This window comes from Typopeltis vanoorti, chromosome 6 (genome assembly GCF_054136105.1).
Source record: "Typopeltis vanoorti isolate ZY-2024b chromosome 6, IOZ_Tvanoo_1.0, whole genome shotgun sequence".
In the NCBI taxonomy this organism is placed as follows: Eukaryota; Metazoa; Arthropoda; class Arachnida; order Uropygi; family Thelyphonidae; genus Typopeltis; species Typopeltis vanoorti.
Window position 1 is genome coordinate 75,448,818 of NC_143554.1, and position 22,128 is coordinate 75,470,945.

General features: G+C 35.6%; 1 protein-coding gene across 1 annotated transcript in view; it reads left to right on the forward strand.

Moving 5' to 3' along the window:
* The window catches only part of Atg9 (autophagy-related protein 9), a 335,809-nt gene that overhangs the window by 143,801 nt on the left and 169,880 nt on the right, over positions 1–22,128 (forward strand). Inside the window, exon 12 of the mRNA XM_090394931.1 lies at positions 14,643–14,717. Coding sequence (XP_090251057.1) covers positions 14,643–14,717 — 75 coding nt within the window. The remainder of the gene's footprint in view (positions 1–14,642; positions 14,718–22,128) is intronic.

Sequence of the window (22,128 nt, forward strand, 5' to 3'; positions counted from 1 at the left end):
CCAACAGCAGGCTGCCTTGCTAAGCTCTCTTTTTTCATCTGTTTAAGTAATCATATCACCTTAGATGCTGCTACAGATTCTAAAAAAAAAAAAAAAAAAAAAAAAAAAAAAAAAAAAAAAAAAAACTTTTCAGAATCTGCAGTGGCATTCAGAAATCAACCGAATTTAAATAAATATAGTTGCATAAAACTTCCCAAAAGATCCCACTTTACATCGTAGGCCACCTACACATGCCCATAGAGGGCACCTAGATAGGACTTTAGAGTCACCCACGTGTTTCACTCAGTATTGTGTTGTTGTATTTGATTTTGTGTGTTACAAAAAAGTCATTTGTAATCCTTGAAGATGTCTCAGTGACTGAAACGAAATATTTCAAGCATTAAAAATTAGTTTTAATCCTTTCTTAGTGGTGTAAATATTTCATTAAACCTCCAACATGATGTCCTCACAGCACTTAAGCCTCAACACATGGATTTATATTACATGCTTAGTGTAAAGTAAAATAATGGTAGTAGCTTTGTACAGTAACTTTATAATGACAAATGTTTTCCTTGACATGTAATAATATAATATTTTACTTGTAAAAAGACACAAACTCAGAGTAGCTTATATTTGCCTTTTATTAATAGATTTTTTTAAGGTCCCACTAAGAGATAAAACTGTTTCAAGCTTGTTGGTATTTTTAATTGGCAGGTAGGAACCACAGATATTAGTGGCATGGTCTAGTTTTAAAGGATGGTAGCTATATTAAAACAGATCAATGACAAAAATGCATTATATTTTTAGGATGTAATTCTGATGCTGGGCTCACATAATATATCCTACAATTTTTTTTTTTTTAATACAGTGATCTTCCCCTTAATCACTTTCTGCAGTTAATCCCAGTCTGAAAATATTAAATTCCAGAAGTAAGCAATTCATAAGTTTTAAATTGCATGCCATTCTGAGTAGCACGATTAAATCTCGAACCATCCTGCCTGAGATGTGAATCATCCCTTTGCCCAGTATTTCCACGCTGTACTGAACACACAACCTGCCTATTAGTCATTTAGTAGCCGTCTCGGTTATTAGATCGATTGTCATGGTATTGCAGTGCTTGTGTTTGAGTAACACTTATTTTACTTAATAATGGCATCAAATTGCAAGAGTGGTAATGCTGGTAATATGGATATGTCAAAAAGAAGCCAAAACCATAAAGTGCTTTCTTTAAGTGAAAAGGTGAAAGTTCTCGACTTCATAAGGAAAAGAAAAAAATTGTATGCTGAGGTTGCTAAGGTTCCATTTACGTTCACATAACTTTTATTACAGTATGTTATAATTGTTATATTTTATTATTAGTTATTGTTGGTAATTTCTTACTGTACCTAATTTATAAAATAAACCTTATCATAGGTATGTATGTATAGGATATATATATATATTAAGGATACCAAGTAATTTTATAAACTTGGTTTTTTTTACTCCTTCTCCCAAGTAAGCAAAACAGTTAAGTTTGCGCCTGAATGTAGTTCAAGTCTAAAGGTAGTGCAACATCAGGGCAACTCGTTGTAAAGGTGGGTAAAGCTCTGATCACTATTCTTAGTATTTCCCATAATGTAAAACACATCTCAAGAAGATTAGCCTCGTATTTAGTGTTGAATACTATGGCTACCCCTTCTTTTCCTTGATTGTCATTGCCTGAATATAACATTTTGTATTTATTGCTCAGAAAGATCTCACCAGTTTTTGTCTTTTTTGTTTCGGTCACTCCTATTATGTTGATTATAATATATATATATATATATATATATATATAGGGTTTGGTACTATCTACTGGAGTTTTTGAAACATATTCCCTGCTGCAGATTGAAGGGTGGTGGGGGGACATTGTATATCTAATTTTTAGTTTAACTAAAAGATATTTTTGTTGACTGATCACAAACATTTTGCAACCTTCAGGCAAAGATTATAAATGCTCTTAAACTACTGAACTGCTGCAGAAGCACTCTGTTTAATCATATACTTATTTATATTTTATTGTTTCAGTATATCGGATAATTAAATTGTTCATATTTGGTCTAATGTATTAAAACTAAGAACTTTTATTGTTTAAAAGACCATAAGATTTAATGATTACAAATACAAAGAGCCAACAAGTTTCACTAGCCACTGTCTAGCATTTTCAAGGCTGTACTGGTGTGAAAACAAATGCGTCAAGTTACATGAAAACATACACTTTAGTAACTGCTAGGCCGTTACATTTGATAATTCGTGTTTGATGGCGTGCATGCGTTCAAATGCTTCAGTCAAAATCCGGTACATGACCACGTGTTGTGTAGTTTTTCTCATATTGTAGTTCTGTTGAGCTGAGAGAATTGATGAGATATTTCCATATGTCTTTAAGAATAGCATCTTGATTTCTATTTAAATTATTGCCTGTGTGTAGCACCACTTCTGCTTCTTTGAAAGTTCTGTGTCTGTAGTCATTCTCGATGTAAGGCATAGAACTGTTTTTCCAATCTATAACGTAATTTGATGTTGAGAAATGATGAGCTAAACCAGATGTGATGATTCTATTGTGCTTGACATCCCCATGTTCCTTCTGTCTTATTTCAAAACTTCTAGAGGTCTGTCCAATGTAAGAAAGGCCACACATGCATGGAATTTTGTATACTCCAGGAAATTTGAAGAAAGGTACCTCATCTTTGGGTGATCTTAAGACTTTTATTCCTAAAATGGATTTGATATGTGGGATAGAAAAAAGTCTTTATCATCTTCCAGAGGCTACAGCAAATACTATCAGATTATAGTACAATTATTCTTGCCTCAGCAAAACCACCAACACCTAATACTACTCCATATGATAAGAAAACAATCTGTAATTTACGTAACAACAATCATCATCATCATCAAATTCCTGCCATGTACCCTCAAGGGGTGTACAGGATATGACAGTACTACATGAAAAAATTACATCATTACTAACTTCCTATCTACAATTTTCCTCCAAATCAGTCTGTTACTTGTCAAGACTCCAACATTATCAGATCTTATATTTCTATCGTCTAAGGCACTTTGTACCGTATCAATCCACCTATATCTTGGTCTTCCTCTGGGTCGTTTTCCTGCCAACCTGGCAGAGAACACTTGTTTTGCTAATCTTTCCTCTCCCATTCTATTTAAGTGACCATACCATCTGAGATTAGCTCTGCTAACGCATTCCTGGATGCTGACAATGTCAAGTTCTTTCCTAATATCCTCATTTTTAATATGATATTGCCATTGATGCCATCTGTTCACGCCTCTAATCTTTCTCAGGACTCTCATATCTGTGGTCTCTAGTCTTTGGTCAAGTGTTTTACTTCTGACCCAGCTCTCAGATCCATAAGTTAAAATTGGTTTGAACACAGTCTTGTATACAGCTAATTTAGTGTTCCGACTAATTTCTTTCTTATTCCATATGAATTTATTCAATTGACTTCCCACGAAACCAGCTTTGCTGATTCTGTTATCTATTTCTATATTTAGTTTACCATCTTCAGTAAAAATTGTGCCTAAGTAGCTGAAATGTTTTACTTGTTCCACAGGTTCTCCATTCACAACACAGTTGACATTTTCAATGATTCTGCCTATTTTCATTGTCTTTGTCTTTTTATTGCCGACATTCATACCATATCTATTACAACAGTTATTCAATTTAGTCAGAGAATCTTGCAGACTTGTAGCGGATTTATTTAGAAGTATAACATCATCCGCATAAAGCAAAGAGCTGACATTAACATCTCCAATTTTGATATCAGGTTTAATACCACATTCCTTCATAATGTGATCCATATAGATAATGAATAACAGAGGGGATAATGTACATCCCTGTCTCACACCAGATTTAACATTAAACTATCTTCCTGTACTTCCTTCAATTCTAACTGCTGACTCACAACTCAAATAAAGACTAAGTATTGCTTGATATAATGCCCCAATGACACCATATAACTGCAGCGTATTGAATAGCTTCTCTCTTGGCACCTTGTCATATGCCTTTTCCAAATCGACAAAACTTAAATACAGATCTTTGTTATATTCCCATGCTTTCTCGGCTATTTGTCGTAAAGTGAAGAACTGATCCTGACAGCCTCTATTTCGCCTGAATCCAGCTTGTTCTTCACCAAGCAGCGGACAAAGGAAATTCAAGTCATTCTCAACTCGAAAGATTACTTTAATAAGATTAACTTGTTACTAGCAGACAGTTCCACTTACCAAGTCTTAAATAAAAATCCCATCATGAGTAATCATCTGGAGACTAACATTCTTATCCGCAATATGACTGGTTGGTCAGATGAACTAAAAAAAACAACTTAAATCCTTACATCCTATTACTCCACACCTTTATGAGGTGCCGAAGATTCATAAAGAAAACATTCACTTCATCCAATGGTTGATGGAAGATCCTCACCTACTTACTTACTAGCAAAGCATCTGTCAAATTTGATGAAAGGAAAAATTAGACAAATAGAGACCTACATTAAAAACTCTCAACAATTTGTGGAAAAAATCAAGAGTATCAAAATATCACAAATGGACATTATGGCTAGTCTAGATGTCTAGATTCACTAATGTACTGGTCGTAGAGGTGGTCAACATTATAAAAGATCTCTTCCCTCAGGACATCACTCAGTTGTTTCATCATTGCATGAAATCAAATTTCTTCAAAGTAAATAACATAGTATACAAACAATCGGAAGGTCTAGTCATGGGTAGCCCCCTGTCACCACCATGTGCAGACCTATTTATGGAAAAACTTGGAAAGGATATTTTCCCACCATTTCACCTAAACCGTCGATTTGGAGGAGATATGTCGATGACGTGTTCATCATCTGGAAGGATACCATGGAAAACCTTCTCATGTTTCTTAATAAAATCAACTCACTACATAATAAGATCAAATTCACTATGGAACTGGAGAAGAACAAAGAACTACCCTTTCTTGACATACTGGTGAGGAGAGAAGATAACAATGTCCAACTGTCCATTTACAAGAAACCCACAGATACAGGTAGATATCTACATTATTCGTCTAACCATCATAGTTCACAAAAACATAGCATCATTCATATGCTCCGTAATAGAGCCTTAAGGTCTATTTCGAAAGAAGTAGATGTACAGAGAGAACTGTCACAAATAGCTAACATCTCTGAATGGATACCCTTCTAACATTTTAAACAAATTGCTTTTTAAAGACAACCTCCAACAACATAGAACGGAGTCCCAATATGTGTCCACAGCTGTCATTCCATATATTAATTCAGTATCCACAAAATTGGCGAGAATGTTAAAACCTCATAACATCAGAGTAGTTTTTAAACCAACTACCACGATCAGACAAGTCTTAAGATCACCCAAAGATGAGGTACCTTTCTTCAAATTTCCTGGAGTATACGAAATTCCATGATGTGTGGCCTTTCTTACATTGGACAGACCTCTAGAAGTTTTGAAATAAGACAGAAGGAACATGGGGATGTCATCACAATAGAATCATCACATCTGGTTTAGCTCATCATTTCTCAACATCAAATCACGTTATAGATTGAAAAACAGTTCTATGCCTTACATCGAGAATGACTACAGACACAGAACTTTCAAAGAAGCAGCAGTGGTGCTACGCACAGGCAATAATTTAAATAGAAATCAAGATGCTATTCTTAAAGACATATGGAAATATCTCATCAATTCTCTCAGCTCAACAGAACTACAATATGTGAAAAACTACACAACACGTGGTCATGTACCGGATTCTGACTGAAGCATTCGAACGCATGCATGCCATCAAACACGAATTATCAAATGTAACGGCCTAGCAGTTACTAAAGTGTATGTTTTCATGTAACTTGATGCATTTGTTTTCACACCAGTACAGCCTTGAAAATGCTAGACAGTGGCTAGTGAAACTTGTTGGCTCTTTGTATTTGTAATCATTAAATCTTATGGTCTTTTAACAATAAAAGTTCTTAATGTTGGATAATTTGTAGAGACTCTCTTCTAAAATATGAAATTTAATAAAAGTTTTCAGTTTTTAATATACAATTTAAGTGACATTCAAACTTTATGAAGATTATCAAGCTTACTGCTTTTCATATTTTTTCTGTTTTCTTTTACACAAGATTAGGAAATCTTACTAATTTTGTTTCTCTTTAAGTTTCTGTAAATTTTATTATGTCATGTTATTTAATTTCTTGTAGTTATGGATGGTTGTATTTTGTTTTTGTTATAACCAGACAGAGAAGAATAGAATTTATCTGAAACATTGTTAAGCTTATTGCTTTTCATATTTTTTGTGTTCTTTTACACCATCATCATCATCATCATCATCAAATTCCTGCCATGTACCTTCAAGGGGTGTACAGGATATGACAGTACTACATGAAAAAATTACATCATTACTAACTTCCTATCTACAATTTTCCTCCAAATCAGTCTGTTACTTGTCAAGACTCCAACATTATCAGATCTTATATTTCTATCGTCTAAGGCACTTTGTACCGTATCAATCCACCTATATCTTGGTCTTCCTCTGGGTCGTTTTCCTGCCAACCTGGCAAAGAACACTTGTTTTGCTAATCTTTCCTCTCCCATTCTATTTAAGTGACCATACCATCTGAGATTAGCTCTGCTAACGCATTCCTGGATGCTGACAATGTCAAGTTCTTTCCTAATATCCTCATTTTTAATATGATATTGCCATTGATGCCATCTGTTCACGCCTCTAATCTTTCTCAGGACTCTCATATCTGCGGTCTCTAGTCTTTGGTCAAGTGTTTTACTTCTGACCCAGCTCTCAGATCCATAAGTTAAAATTGGTTTGAACACAGTCTTGTATACAGCTAATTTAGTGTTCCGACTAATTTCTTTCTTATTCCATATGAATTTATTCAATTGACTTCCCACGATACCAGCTTTGCTGATTCTGTTGTCTATTTCTATATTTAGTTTACCATCTTCAGTAAAAATTGTGCCTAAGTAGCTGAAATGTTTTACTTGTTCCACAGGTTCTCCATTCACAACACAGTTGACATTTTCAATGATTTTGCCTATTTTCATTGTCTTTGTCTTTTTATTGCTGACCTTCATACCATATCTATTACAACAGCTATTCAATTTAGTCAGAGAATCTTGCAGACTTGTAGCGGATTTATTTAGAAGTATAACATCATCCGCATAAAGCAAAGAGCTGACATTAACATCTCCAATTTTGATATCAGGTTTAATACCACATTCCTTCATAATGTGATCCATATAGATAATGAATAACAGAGGGGTAATGTACATCCTTGTCTTCATTAAATCAGATTTAACATTAAACCATCTTCCTGAACTTCCTTCAATTCTAACTGCTGACTCACAACTCAAATAAAGACTAAGTATTGCTTGATATAATGCCCCATTGACACCATATAACTGCAGCGTATTGAATAGCTTCTCTCTTGGCACCTTGTCATATGCCTTTTCCAAATCGACAAAACTTAAATACAGATCTTTGTTATATTCCCATGCTTTCTCGACTATTTGTCGTAAAGTGAAGATCTGATCCTGACAGCCTCTATTTGGCTTGAATCCAGCTTGTTCTTCACCAAGCTTTTCTTCCACAATTCTTCTCAACCGTTTCTCAAGTATACTTGCATAGATCTTGCCAGGAACACTCAGTAGGGAAATACCTCTGTAATTCTCACATTCAGTTTTATTTCCCTTTTTATATATGGGTACTATGAGAGCTCTACTCCAATCATCGGGAATTCGTCCCTCTGTCCAGGCTTTCTGAACTATGCAGTGCAGCCACTGTAAGACTCTTATACCACCATACTTCAGCATTTCTGGTCGAATATCATCTACTCCTGCTGCCTTTCCACATTTCAAGCCTTTGATGGCTTTTTCTACTTCAAGTATGGATATGTATTCCTGACTGCATGCCTGGTCAGTGTTTTTTATCACTGTGCTGTCATCACTGCTTGTTTCATTTAGCAGTTTTTCAAAGTAATTACTCCATACTTCAAGGATATCTTTTTCTTCTGTTTTCATTTCACCTTTATCATCTCTAATTCCTTTGACAGCACTCTTTCCTCCATTCCTAAGCTTCTTCAACAACCTCCAGAATATTTTGCCACCTTCTTGATATTTATTTTCTATATTCTTGCCAAAGTCCTCCCATGACTTTTGTTTAGCTAGTTTTACACACTGTTTAGCTTTCTTACATTTGTCTCTGTATTCTGTAAGAGTAAAAGCTGACTTATTTGCCAGGAACTTTTGATATGCTTTCTTCTTTTCCTTCACTGCCTCTTTAACTTCCTGTGTCCACCAGGGAGTTCTGATTTTTTTTATCCTTGCACACAACCTCACCACATGCCTCTCTGGCAGAATCAATCAATGTTTCCTTCAGAGTTTGCCACTGAATCTCCAAGGTTTGATTCCTGTTCTCAAACTCTTTCATTTTCTTTTCAATAATATTTCTGTATTTTAGTCTACAGTTCACATCTGAGAGCTGCTCAACTTTTATTCGCTTTAAAACTTTCTTACATGTTATTCTTTTCAATATGAAATTCAATTTTATCCTGCTCAAGACTAAATAGTGATCACTTCCAATTTCAAATCCTCTGTACACTCTGGTGTCCTGCACCAGGGAGAAAACATCACTATCAACAATAACATAGTCAATGAGACTTTTCTTATTCCTAGCCTCTTCTCTCCATGTGAATTTGTGCACATTTTTATGTTGGAACATGGTGTTAGTAATAACCAGTCCATGTCCTGAGCAGAAATCCAACAGATATTTGCCATTATTATTAGCTTTGCTCTTTTCTCCAAATTTTCCCAAAATATTTTTGTGTGTCTCACAATCATTTCCTACTCTACTATTTAGATCCCCAACAAGGACCAACTTTTCCTTTTTCATTGTGTCAGTTGCTTTTTCTAAAGCCTCAAAAAATTCCTCCACTTCTACCTTAGTAGAACCTTCTGTGGGACCATAGGCACAAATAAGTCTCATTGTCCAGTTCCCCATTCTCATATTTGCCCACATTACTCTACTTGAGACTGACTGCCATTCAAGAAGATTAGCCTCGTATTTTGTGTTGGAGGCTAATCTTCTTGAATGGCAGTCAGTCTCAAGTACACAAGATTAGAATTCTTACTGATCTTGTTTCTCTTTAAGTTTCTGTGAGTTTTATTATGTCACGTTAGTTTATTTCTTGTAGTTATGGGTGGTTGTATTTTGTTGTTGTTATAACTAGAGAGAGAAGAATAGAATTTATCTGATGCTTGCAACATCTTGCAAAAAGAAGTTCAAAGATGGATGCTTACCCCCCCCCCTCCAGTTTACCCCCTTCAGTGGAAAGAAAAAAAAATTTTTTTTCTTTCCACTGAACTAATTTCTTTACATTGACACTATAAGAAAATACTGTGAAGCAGTACTGAGATGTAGATGAAGTGAAAGGCTTAGGTGTTTGGTATTATTGATAGCAGTGTTTCACAGTGTAATGAACACTAGAAGAACAAACCAAATAAATAATTTATTAAGTTGCTAATATTTCACTGGATTTCCAACCATCATCTTTAGAGAATGAAATAAAATTCGTCATAAAATACAAAACAGTCATCTAGGTAGAACAAAACAATTCAAATTGTAACTGAAAAAAGGGCTAGTGTACTGTTGTGTCATCTAAGAGCTGTAGAAAAGTAAGTTAATTCAGAGCAGTTGGCTAGATTCAGTATTCCGTTTTAGAACGACTGTCTTCATCCATTTAATTATATTTGAAAGGGTATTCACAACATGATCTGCCAGATTTGACCTGTCATACTGATGACAGTGATGTAGATGTTTTTGGAAGGCACATGTTACCATCTGTTGGTATGTCCAAAGTCAGCTAATTGCATGAACATGAATCTTTATATGCTCCATCATCCTGGATATACCCTTCATAATATAAGGATGCATCCAGTGTACCCTTATATTATGTATTATTTATACGTGTACTGTGGATATAAGGGATGGGAATAGTTTTGTTGTGATCTTGTTTGTGAGGTGAGAGAGAGAGAGGGGTGAGGAGGGCAGGGAGAACATGTATTTTGTCTATTTATTAGACTTAATACATGTCTTTGAGGATACTATACTATTGGGATGATAGTGGTGTGACTATTTATATAAGTGCCATCTAGTGTATATAGGCTTTCTATAAACAGAAAAGGATAATAAACCATATGGAATGCATATTGCTCACGTGTCTAGGAAAGGGTAATTAGTGTTTGTTTACTCTTTTTTTCCCCTATTGTGAAGTGTATTTTTGGATATCGGCTATTTGAATGTACTAAAATTTGTATCTAATGTGTTTTGGCCACAGGACCAAATAACTATCCATCATCACCATAGATAGCATAGCAAGTCTGTTGATTTGCTTAGTATTTTTTTGTGCTTGGTTCTCTAGATGTTCTATAAAGGCATTCAAAAAGAAATTGGTTATAGGAATAAAGAGGAGGAGAATTCAACATTGTAGTCTTATTTAGTTGGATAATTTTCCTTTCCTTGATAGCCCAAATCTATGGCTGAATTTGAACAATTCAAATATGCCAGGTGTGTGTGTGTGTACGTGCATGCATGTGGATGGGTGGGTGCAGTCAAACTTGCCAAGAGTCTCTGTCAATGGAGCATTGTGAAAGAAGCAATGTTATAACTGATCATAATGTCTGAATTTTTGAGGATAAGATTTCTTATTTGTCTTGAAAGCACACCCCAACTCAACACCAGAGTTAAAGATCGGTAATATCAACATAAGAAGCCTGAATGGCAAAGAAATGGAGCGAGCTGAGGAATTAGATAAGTACCAGATCGACATAATAGGAGTGACTGAAACAAAAAAGACAAAAACTGGTGAGATCTTTCTGAGCAATAAATACATAATGCAATATTCAGGCAATGACAATCAAGGGAAAGAAGGGGTAGCCATAGTATCCAACACTAAATGCGAGGCTAATCTTCTTGAATAGTAGGCAGTCTCAAGTAGAGTGATGTGGGCAAATATCAGAATGGGGAACTGGACAATGAGACTTATTGCCTATGGTCCCACAGAAGGCTGTAGTAAGGTAGAAGTGGAGGAATTTTTTGAGGCTCTAGAGAAAGCTACAGACACAATGAAAAATGAAAAGTTGGTCCTGGTTGGGGATCTAAATAGCAGAGTAGGAAGTGATTGTTAGACATACAAAAATATTTTGGGAAAATTTCGAGAAAAGATTGCATTTCTGAGCAGAAAACTGTTGGGTTTCTGCTCAGGACATGGACTGATTATTACTGACACCATGTTCCAACATAAAAATGTGCACAAATTCACATGGAGAGAAGAGACTAGGAATAAGAAAAGTCTCATTGACTATGTTATAGTTGATAGTGATGTTTTCTCCCTGGTGCAGGAGACCAGAGTGTACAGAGGATTTGAAATTGGAAGCGATCACTATTTCGTCTTGAGTTGGATATAATTGAATTTCATATTGAAAAGAATAACATATAAGAAAGTTTTAAAGCGAATAAAAGTTGAGCAGCTCTCAGATGTGAACTGTAGACTAAAATACACAAACATTATTGAAGAAAAAATGAGAGTTTGAGAACAGGAAACAAACCTTGGAGATTCAGTGGCAAACCTTGAAGAAAACTCTGATTGATTCAGCCAGGGAAGCATGTGATGAGGTTGTCTGCAATGATAGAAAAATCAGAACTTCATGGTAGACACAGGAAGTTAAAGAGGCAGTGAAGGAAAAACTAGCTAAACAAAAGCTAAACTGTGTCAAACTAGCTAATCAAAAGTCAATGGGAGGATTTGGCAAGAACATAGAAAATCAATATCAAGGAGGTGGTAAGATATTCTGGCGGTTGTTGAAGAAGCTTAGAAATGGAGGAAAGAATGCTGTAAAAGGAATTAGAGATGATAAAGGTAACATGAAAATGAGGAAAAAAGATATCCTTCTAGTATGGAATGCTTACTTCGAAAAATTGCTAAATATAACAAGCAGTGATAGCACAGTGGTTAAAAACACTCAACAGGCATACAGTCAGGAATACATACCATACTTGAAGTAGAAAAAGCCATCAAAGGCTTAAAATGTGGAAAGGCAGTAGGAGTGGATGATATTCAACCAGAAATGCTGAAGTGTGGTGGTATAAAAGTCTTACAGTGGCTGCACTGCATAGTTCAGAAAGCCTGGACAGAGGGATGAATTCCTGATGATGGGAGTAGAGCTCTCATAGTACCCATATATAAAAAGGGAAATAAAACTGAATGCGAGAATTACAGTGGTATTTCCGTACTGAGTGTTTCTGGCAAGTATACTTGAGAAACGGTTGAGAAGAATTGTGGAAGAAAAGCTTGGTGAAGAACAAGAGCTGGATTCAAGGCCAAATAGAGGCTGTCAGGATCAGAACTTCACTTTACAACAAATAGTTGAAAAAGCATGGGAATATAACAAAGATCTGTATTTAAGTTTTGTAGATCTGGAAAAGGCATATGACAAGGTGCCAAGAGAGAAGCTATTCAATACACTACAGTTATACGGTGTCAATGGGGCATTATATCAAGCAATACTTAGTCTTTATTTGAGTTGTAAGTCAGCAGTTAGAATTGAAGGAAGTACAGGAAGATGGTTTAATGTTAAATCTGGTGTGAGACAAGGATGTACATTATCCCCTCTGTTATTCATTATCTATATGGATCACATTATGAAGGAAAGTGGTATTAAACATGATATCAGAAGTGGAGATGTTAATGTCAAGTCTTTGCTTATGCGGACGATGTTATACTTCTAAATAAATCTGCTACAAGTTTGCAAGATTTCCTGACTAAATTGAATAACTGTTGTAATAGATATGGTATGAAGGTCAGCAATAAAAAGACAAAGACAATGAAAATAGGTAGAATCGTTGAAAATGTCAACTGTGTTGTGAATTGAGAACCTGTGGAGGAAGTAAAACATTTCAGCTACTTAGGCACGATTTTTACTGAAGATGGTAAATTAAATATAGAAATAGACAACAGAATCAACAAGGCTGGTGTAGTAGAAAGTCAATTGAATAAATTCATATGGAATAAGAGAGAAATTAGTCGGAACACTAAATTAGCTGTGTACGCGACAGTGTTCAAACCAGTTTTAACTTATGGATCTGAGGGTCTATGGATCTATGGATTTAACTTATGGAGCTGGGTCAGAAGTAAAACACCAGACCAAAGACTAGAGACCGCGGATATGACAATCCTGAGAAAGATTAGATACGTGGATGATCAAAATTCTAGTAGCAAGGTTATATGTTGGTCATACATAACTGGTAATTAGTTTACGGAATTAACAACGCATATAAAGTATATTAATTAAAGGTAACTTTAATAAATAACTTATTAAAGTTACTTTTAATTAATATACTTTATATACATTGTTAATTCCGTAAACTAATTACCAGTTAGATACGTGAACAGATGGCATCAATGGCAATATCATATTAAAAACGAGGATATTAGTTAAGAACTTGACATTGTCAGCATCCAGGAATGCATTAACAGAGCTAATCTCAGGTGGTATGGTCACTTAAACAGAATGGGCGAGAAAATATTAGCAAAACAAGTGTTCTCTGCTAGTTTGGCAGTTAAACGACCCAGAGGAAGACCAAGATACAGGTGGATTGATATGGTACAAAGTGTCTTAGACGATAGAAATATCAGATCTGATATAGTCTTGACAAGTAACAGACTGATTTGGATTTAAAGTATAGATAGGAAGTTAGTAATGATGTAAATTTTTTATGTAGTACTATCATATGCTGTACACTCCTTGAGGTACATGTCAGGAATTTGATGATGATGATTTTTTATTTGGGTTTTGAAGCGAATTCAATTTTTAATGATGAAAAGAGTTCGCTGTGTGTGTGTGGGGGAGGGGGGGTTGATTTTGCTAATGTCGGTAGATTTGTAAGTGGGCTATCTATAGTGTCAGCTATACAGTGAACTAGGGTACTGAATTTGAATTTTGGAATCCCGTCTAAAGTGCTTTAACATGTTTTCTTTAAGTTCCTTTTATCTATCCCTTAGAGGAAGCTGTGATAAGAAATCAGTTATTTTTTGACATTTTTAATTGTTTCCTCAGCTACCTAGTGCTGCTGTGTCTATAACAAGTTGTGTTTGATGATCTAAGGTGCTAGTTGGAAATCCAACCAAATATTATCAATTTACTGACTTTTTTTTTTATTTATTTTTGTTTCTCTGGTATTGTTTGTACTGTGAATAAGGCTTACACATTTTCAGTAAGTTTTGTGGAATGGAAAAAAATACTATATACCTGAAATCAGCATTAGAAACATAAATGCAAGTTTTTGATGGTATTCTTTCTAATAGTGAAGGTACAGTATTAGTTTATAATGCAAATCTCATCAAATGAATGGAATAGTGGATACATTAGAATTGTAATATATTTTAAAAACATTTTTGGTCATTAGTGCTTTCATTAAATAAGAATTTAATGAAAGACAATTTTACTTGAGCAGTTTATTGGCATTTTTTTATGAAATAAAAAAGACAAGTTATATGTTATTATAGTATCTGTATATCCCTTGAGAGTACATATGAGGAATTTGATTTTATTTATAGATTAAGTAGATGCTACAGGCCTGCAGCAGAATATATGACTATGTTTACTTCTCATAATTTGGCTGCTATTTCAAAGTGAGTGATTTCATCTTGTTGATTATTTAATTAATAATAATTGCCTTTTTTAAAAGTTATTATTCATTAAATTGGGATAATGTGACAGAACAATTTATTCCTCTCTGTATTGCACTGTTGTATAACTTTTTTTTTTTTCTTTCTCACTGTCATGCATTTTGTTGTTCTCTTATTTTAAAGTGGCAGATTCAGTTTTTAAGAATTCCAGAAAGTATCATGCTTAATTACATACACTGAATGAGCAGAAATCTATTATTGCTCATTCAGACTGTAATAATGATATCACATAACTATTTTCTTAAGTGATATAATTATTACAGATTACAACTCTGTTCCACTGAATAAGTGATCACACAAATGCAAATGGTATAAATGGAACATTTATACCATTTGTATGATGCACCTCTGAAACAGGTGAACTGGCCAGAGAGTATGTGCTATTAAGACATAATATACTGACCTCATAATCTTAGTTACTTCAGCTAGAATTACAACTAAACCAATGCTTTCTTGTCAATACGTTCCACTTTGACTAAAGTTGGTATTCATGTTCTCTTAATTCATCCTCATAGTTAACATTTACAATTATTATATTAACTTTGGCAATATAAAGCAAAGTAATAACATTTTCTCACCTCCTGAAATTAGGCATTTCACACCTGTGCCTGTATTAAGGCCTTATAACCAAAAAGAGTAATTTCCTCATGCCTAAAGTCAGAAGGATGATATGTGGATTTGTTATTATTTCTGTGCATTTGGTTGGAAAGCCGGTTGGGCAAATCACATCTAGAATGTGAGAAACATTTTATAAGTGCTTTTCAACTTAATTTGAGTCAGTAGATCACATATATATGGAGTTGGTAGGGATTTTCCTCAAACTACATACTAGCTAGAGCACTTGCATTTGGTATGCCAGACAGGATATACTTGCTTTGTAGCTTTGAATGCTCTAATATGATCTGTAACCCCTACTTCTTGAGAATCTTCTGCACAGCTGTAGTAATACTCGGCATTGTCTGTACTGCAGTTGCAGTGAGATCCACACAATTCAGGACCCATGTCCACCATCGCTCCTGAATATTTGCTTCTGCAGTTTCATGTAGTAAGTTCACCCTGAAGTTCACCCTGAAGAAAAGTTCACCCTGACTTTTACATTTGAAATGAAGAGATTGCTTTGCAATCTCTTCATTTCAAATGTAAAAGCTTAAATTCAACAACTTTGGATTTGCATTCATTCATTCTCTTCTATCTGTAATACCACTATTCAAAACCTCCTCTTTTTAAGTAGAATAATTTCTTGCCATCCTTGCTACTTTATATTGAAGATAGTTGTATATTCATTCTGTCCATCATATTGTAACAAACAAATTAAACAGTTGCATTCTAGGAAAAAGTTTTCTGACATCCAGTTGGTCACATTTATTCAGGCCAAAAGCCAGTTATCCAACCATCTAGGTGTATCGTGATGTAATAATTAGATTTATCCAACTGAGTGCTAACTTTATTATAAAAAGTTAATTTCACAGATAATACTTCCCTTCCTTAACTAAATTCTATTATTATTAACACCAGACCTCCAAGTCAAAAGACTCATCACAAAAGATACACACTTTTACACACAAACCCATCAAACCATTCTTTAAACTCATTCAGTATATCTGCATTTGCCACAATGTCAAACAATGCATTCCACTTACTGACCACTCTCCATGCAAAAAACCTACTCCTTATGGCCTTGCTCACATCTTCCTTATACAGCTTCTAGGGATGCCCCTTGTTCTACTCCTTCTCCCATGTGAAAATTTTCTTCCACATTAACCCAGTTACAACACTTTACCAAACTGAAATGTCTCAGTCACATCCCTCTCTTCCACCTATTCACAGGGCTCTGCAAACTTCATTAGCACAATGTGTTTTCATATCCTACTCCCAAAGATCAGTTAACCACCTATAGTCAGTCTTCTCGGGACCTTTTGCAATATATCCTCATCACCATGAAAATCAGGAGACCAAATCTATTCACAGTGATCCATAAGGCCTGAACAAGACCTTATACAATGGAACCAGAACCTCTGTTTCTGAACGTGAAGGTCCTCCACATCATTACTGTAATCTAATGTGATGACTTCACAGCTTGTGCAATGTGACTTCTCAACTTCTGACAAAATTTCCCCACTAGGTGTATACTTTATATCCCATTGTTTCATATAAAATTTCAGAATCTTACACTTTGGAACATTGAACTGGCAGTTCCATACTGTTGCCCACTCATACAATCAATTCAAGTCTTCCTTTAAGGCCACAATGTCTGCTTGATTAATCATCACTCTCACCAATTTTGTATCATCTGAAAACAGCTGTGTGTGTGATCAGTTAAACCCATCGCAATATCATTAACATATAAATTAAATAACAATGCTCCTACAACCATTGTTATTTAATTATGTTATATAAAGGAAAACAATGGGGTGTATAAGGGTCAAAGCTGTATAACTGAGAGGAGAATTCCACATAGCCTTTAAAGGAATGCGGAGAACCGAGCAGGGCTTCTGACCTAATGTCCAATCCTCACCTTCTCATGGTGCACCCTGTTGGGTATCTACCTGGATACTGAACAAATGAGGATGGGCTGGCAATTTGGGATTTAGCCAGCCAAATTGTATTCTTATTGGCTTAAACCAATATAGAAAATGATGGTACAACATGACAAAATTTCATGCCGGCTGGGGCGTTGTCCAGTTAAACAAGGGCCCCCGTTGTTTTCGCCAGGGAACCAGAGCGAACAGCGAAAAGTCAGCTACTGGAATAAATCTGAAAGCACACTCCAACTCAACATCACCAGAGTTAAAGATCGGTACTATCAACATAAGAAGCCTGAATGGCAAAGAAATGGAGCTAGCTGAAGAATTAGATAAGTACCAGATCAATATAATAAGAGTGACTGAAACAAAAAAGGCAAAAACTGGTGAGATCTTTCTGAGCAATAAATACAAAATGTTATATTCAGGCATTGACAATCAAGGAAAAGGAGTAGCCATAGTATTCAACACAAAATATCAAGCAATACTTAGTCTTTATTTGAGTTGTAAGTCAGCAGTTAGAATTGAAGGAAGTACAGGAAGATGATTTAATGTTAAATCTGGTGTGAGACAAGGATGTACATTATCCCCTCTTTTATTCATTATCTATATGGATCACATTATGAAGGAAAGTGGTATTAAACATGATATCAGAAGTGGAGATGTTAATGTCAAGTCTTTGCTTTATGCGGACGATGTTATACTTCTAAATAAATCTGCTACAAGTTTGCAAGATTTCCTTACTAAATTGAATAACTGTTGTAATAGATATGGTATGAAGGTCAGCAATAAAAAGACAAAGACAATGAAAATAGGTAGAATCGTTGGAAATGTCAACTGTGTTTTGAATGGAGAACCTGTGGAACAAGTAAAACATTTCAGCTACTTAGACACGATTTTTAGTGCAGACGGTAAATTAAATATGGAAATAGACAACAGAATCAACAAGGCTGGTGTGGTAGGAAGTCAGTTGAATAAATTCATATGGAATAAGAGAGAAATTAGTCGGAACACTAAATTAGCTGTATACAAGACAGTGTTCAAACCAGTTTTAACTTATGGATCTGAGAGCTGGGTCAGAAGTAAAACACTTGACCGAAGACTAGAGACCGCAGATACGAGAGTCTTGAGAAAGATTAGAGGCGTGAACAAATGGCATCAATGGCAATATCATATTAAAAACGAGGATATTAGGAAAGAACTTGACGTTGTCAGCATCCTGGAATGCGTTAGCAGAGCTTATCTCAGGTGGTATGGTCACTTAAACAGAATGGGTGAGTCAAGGTTAGCAAAACAAGTGTTCGCTGCCAGGTTTGCAGGAAAATCCACCTATATCTTGGTCTTCCTCTGGGTCGTTAATGTTGGAATCTAGACAAGTAACAGACTGTTTTGTAGGAAAATTGTAGATAGGAAGTTAGTAATGATGTAAATTTTTCATATAGTACTATCATATCTTGTACACCCTTTGAGGGTACATGTCAGGAATTTGATGATGATCCTACAACAGAATCCTGTGGCACACTGCTAGTGACTCCTCTTCTGGGATACTGCATCCCCATGTACAATTTTCTGATACTTATTATTATTATTATTACGGGCAACTCCAAGGAGTCTGCAGACTCATTGAGGGAGGCCCTAACATCATGTCAAGAACAACCATTCAACATTCACACAGTATCTATCATACTTCGCCTTGAACTCATTCACAGTCATGGCACCCACAATAGACTCTGGCAGCTTATTGCACTCATTACCACTCTCCATGTAAAAAATCTAGCTCTTACACTCTTGCCCAGTTTCCATGGATGACCCTAGTCCTCCCACTACCAGTCCTGTTCTCAAGAATATCTTCTGAATTAGTCTTATAGAAACCTTTCAGTAATTTGAATATCTCAATCATATCATCCGTCTTCTGCCTATCAACCAATTTCTGCAGTCCACAAATTTTCAATCTGTTCTCATAAGATTCATTCCATAGACCTGCTATCATCTTGGTCACTCGTCTCTGGATCCTCTCCACCTCCTCCCCATCAAGAAGAAACTCTGGCACCCAAATCTGGGCACAATAGTCTAGATGGGGTCTTATCAAGGCTCGATAAAGAGGAACAATAACTTGCTTGTCTCTGCTCGTCAAAGTATTCTTCACTAACCAAGTGATTTGATGAGCTGATTTAGCCACTTTTGCAATGTGTCTCCTAAACTTCAACTCCCTATCCACCAACACTCCCAAATCCCTGGCCTCGTCAATCTCCTGTAGTATAGTTCCACCAATGTGGTACAGCTGCTAATCTTTTCACCCCCAAAATGCATAGCCTTACATTTTGTCACATTAAATTGACATCCATTCCCCTTAGCCCAGTCCTCCAAACCATCCTGCAAAATTTTGACATCCTGTGCATTCACTATTGCACTACCCAACTTTGCATCATCGGCAAACAAATGAACAGTTCCTCTCAGATCCTTTCCTATATCATTAATGAACAAATTAAACAGTAGTGGTCCAAGAACAGAACCCTGCGGCACACCACTAGTCACAGGCTATCTTTTGGACTCTACTCCTGAATAAACTACTTTCTGATATCTCTCCATCAACCACCCTTCTATCAGTCTCACCAACCCTATATCCATCCCCATATGTTGCATTTTACTGATTAGAATTCCATGTGGCATCCTGTGTCAAAGGCCTTAGCAAGGTCTAGCAGAATCACTGTAAACCCATTACCCTTATCCAGTTCAGCCGTCACTGTCTCCAAGACCTTGACAACGACTCCTGATATGCTGATCAGTTGATAATTTAAAACAGCAGTCTTGGAACCTCCTTTATGCAGTGGAACTATTTTCCTCTCTTTCCACCTCCTCAGGACTAGCCCAGACCCGAGACTCAAATTAAACAAAATGGTGAAGCGCACTGACAATTCTTTAACCGCTTTAGCTGCTTTATCTGGCAACTAGTCACTGATCTTACTCACTAGTCTGTTATCCCATCCATTTCAATTTATTTAATAGCTTGTCATGTAGCAGTCTATCAAAAGCTTTTGTAAAATCTGAGTACACCACTGTATATACATCTCCCTTGTCTAATATATTTGTCACATTGTTATAGTACATAAGTAAGATGTTAAAACATGATCTCCCTTTAACAAACCCATTCTGACAAGCACAAAGAATACACTGTTATCAACTCACTTTTGTATCCTAGCTTTCACAACCTCTCCTACACCTTAACTACAACTCCAGATATATAGATCAGCTTATAATTTGTAGATTTCTAACCCTAAACAACTTATACAAAGCCTTCACAAATACAATCTGGCCTGTAATTATGTGACTGTTTGCAAGACTTGTGCATTGGAACTCTGTTTTCATTCTATTTGGATCTTGCTGATGTTTACTCAAATGAAAGTTACAAAGATGCTGCCACTTCCTTTGTATGTTCCTTCATCTCACACAGAGATATCTTATATTCATCAATTTTATTTATCATTATCATCATCAAATTCCTGCCATGTACCCTCAAGGGATGTACAGGATATGATAGTACTACCCGAAAAATTTACATCATTACTAACTTCCTATCTACAGTTTTCCTCCAAATAAGTCTGTTACTTGTCAAGACTCCAACATTATCAGATCTTATATTTCTATCGTCTAAGGCGCTTTGTACCGTATCAATCCACCTATATCTTGGTCTTCCTCTAGGTCGTTTTCCTGCCCACCTGGCAGAGAACACTTGTTTTGCTAATCTTTCCTCACCCATTCTGTTTTAGTGACCATACCACCTGAGATTAGCTTTGCTAACGCATTCCTGGATGCTGGCAATGTCAAGTTCTTTCCTAATATCCTCATTTTTAATATAATATTGCCATTGATGACATCTGTTCATGCCTCTAATTTTTCTTAGGACTTCCATATCTGTGGACTCTGGTCTTTGGTCAAGTGTTTTACTTCTGACCCAGCTCTCAGATCCATAAGTTAAAACTGGTTTGAACACTGTCTTGTATACAGTTAATTTAGTGTTCCGACTAATTTCTCTCTTATTCCATATGAATTTATTCAGTTGACTTCCTACCATACCAGCTTTGTTGATTCTGTTGTCTATTTCTCTATTTAATTTACCATCTTCACTAAAAATTGTGCCTAAGTAGCTGAAATGTTTTACTTGTTCCACTGGTTCTCCATTCACAACACAGTTGACATTTTCAGTGATTCTGCCTATTTTCATTGTCTTTGTATTTTTATTGCTGACCTTCATACCATATCTATTACAACAGTTATTCAATTTAGTCAGTGAATCTTGTAGCGGATTTATTTAAAAGTATAACATCTTCCATATAAAGCAAAGAGCTGACATTAACATCTCCAATTTTGATATCATGTTTAATACCACTTTCCTTCATAACGTGATTCATATAGATAATGAATAACAGAGGAGATAATGTACATCCTTGTCTCACACCAAATTTAACATTAAACCATCTTCCTGTACTTCCTTCAATTCTAACTGCTGACTTACAACTCAAATAAAGACTAAGTATTGCTTGATACAATGCCCCATTGACACCATATAACTGTAGCGTATTGAATAGCTTCTCTCTTGGCACCTTGTGGTATGCCTTTTCCAGATCTACAAAACTTAAATACAGATCTTTGTTATATTTCCATGCTTTCTCAACTATTTGTTGTAAAGTGAAGTTCTGATCCTGACAGCCTCTATTTGGCCCTGAATCCAGCTTGTTCTTCACCAAGCTTTTCTTCCAGAATTCTTCTCAACCGTTTCTCAAGTATACTTGCATAGATCTTGCCAGGAACACTCAGTAGGAAAATACCTCTGT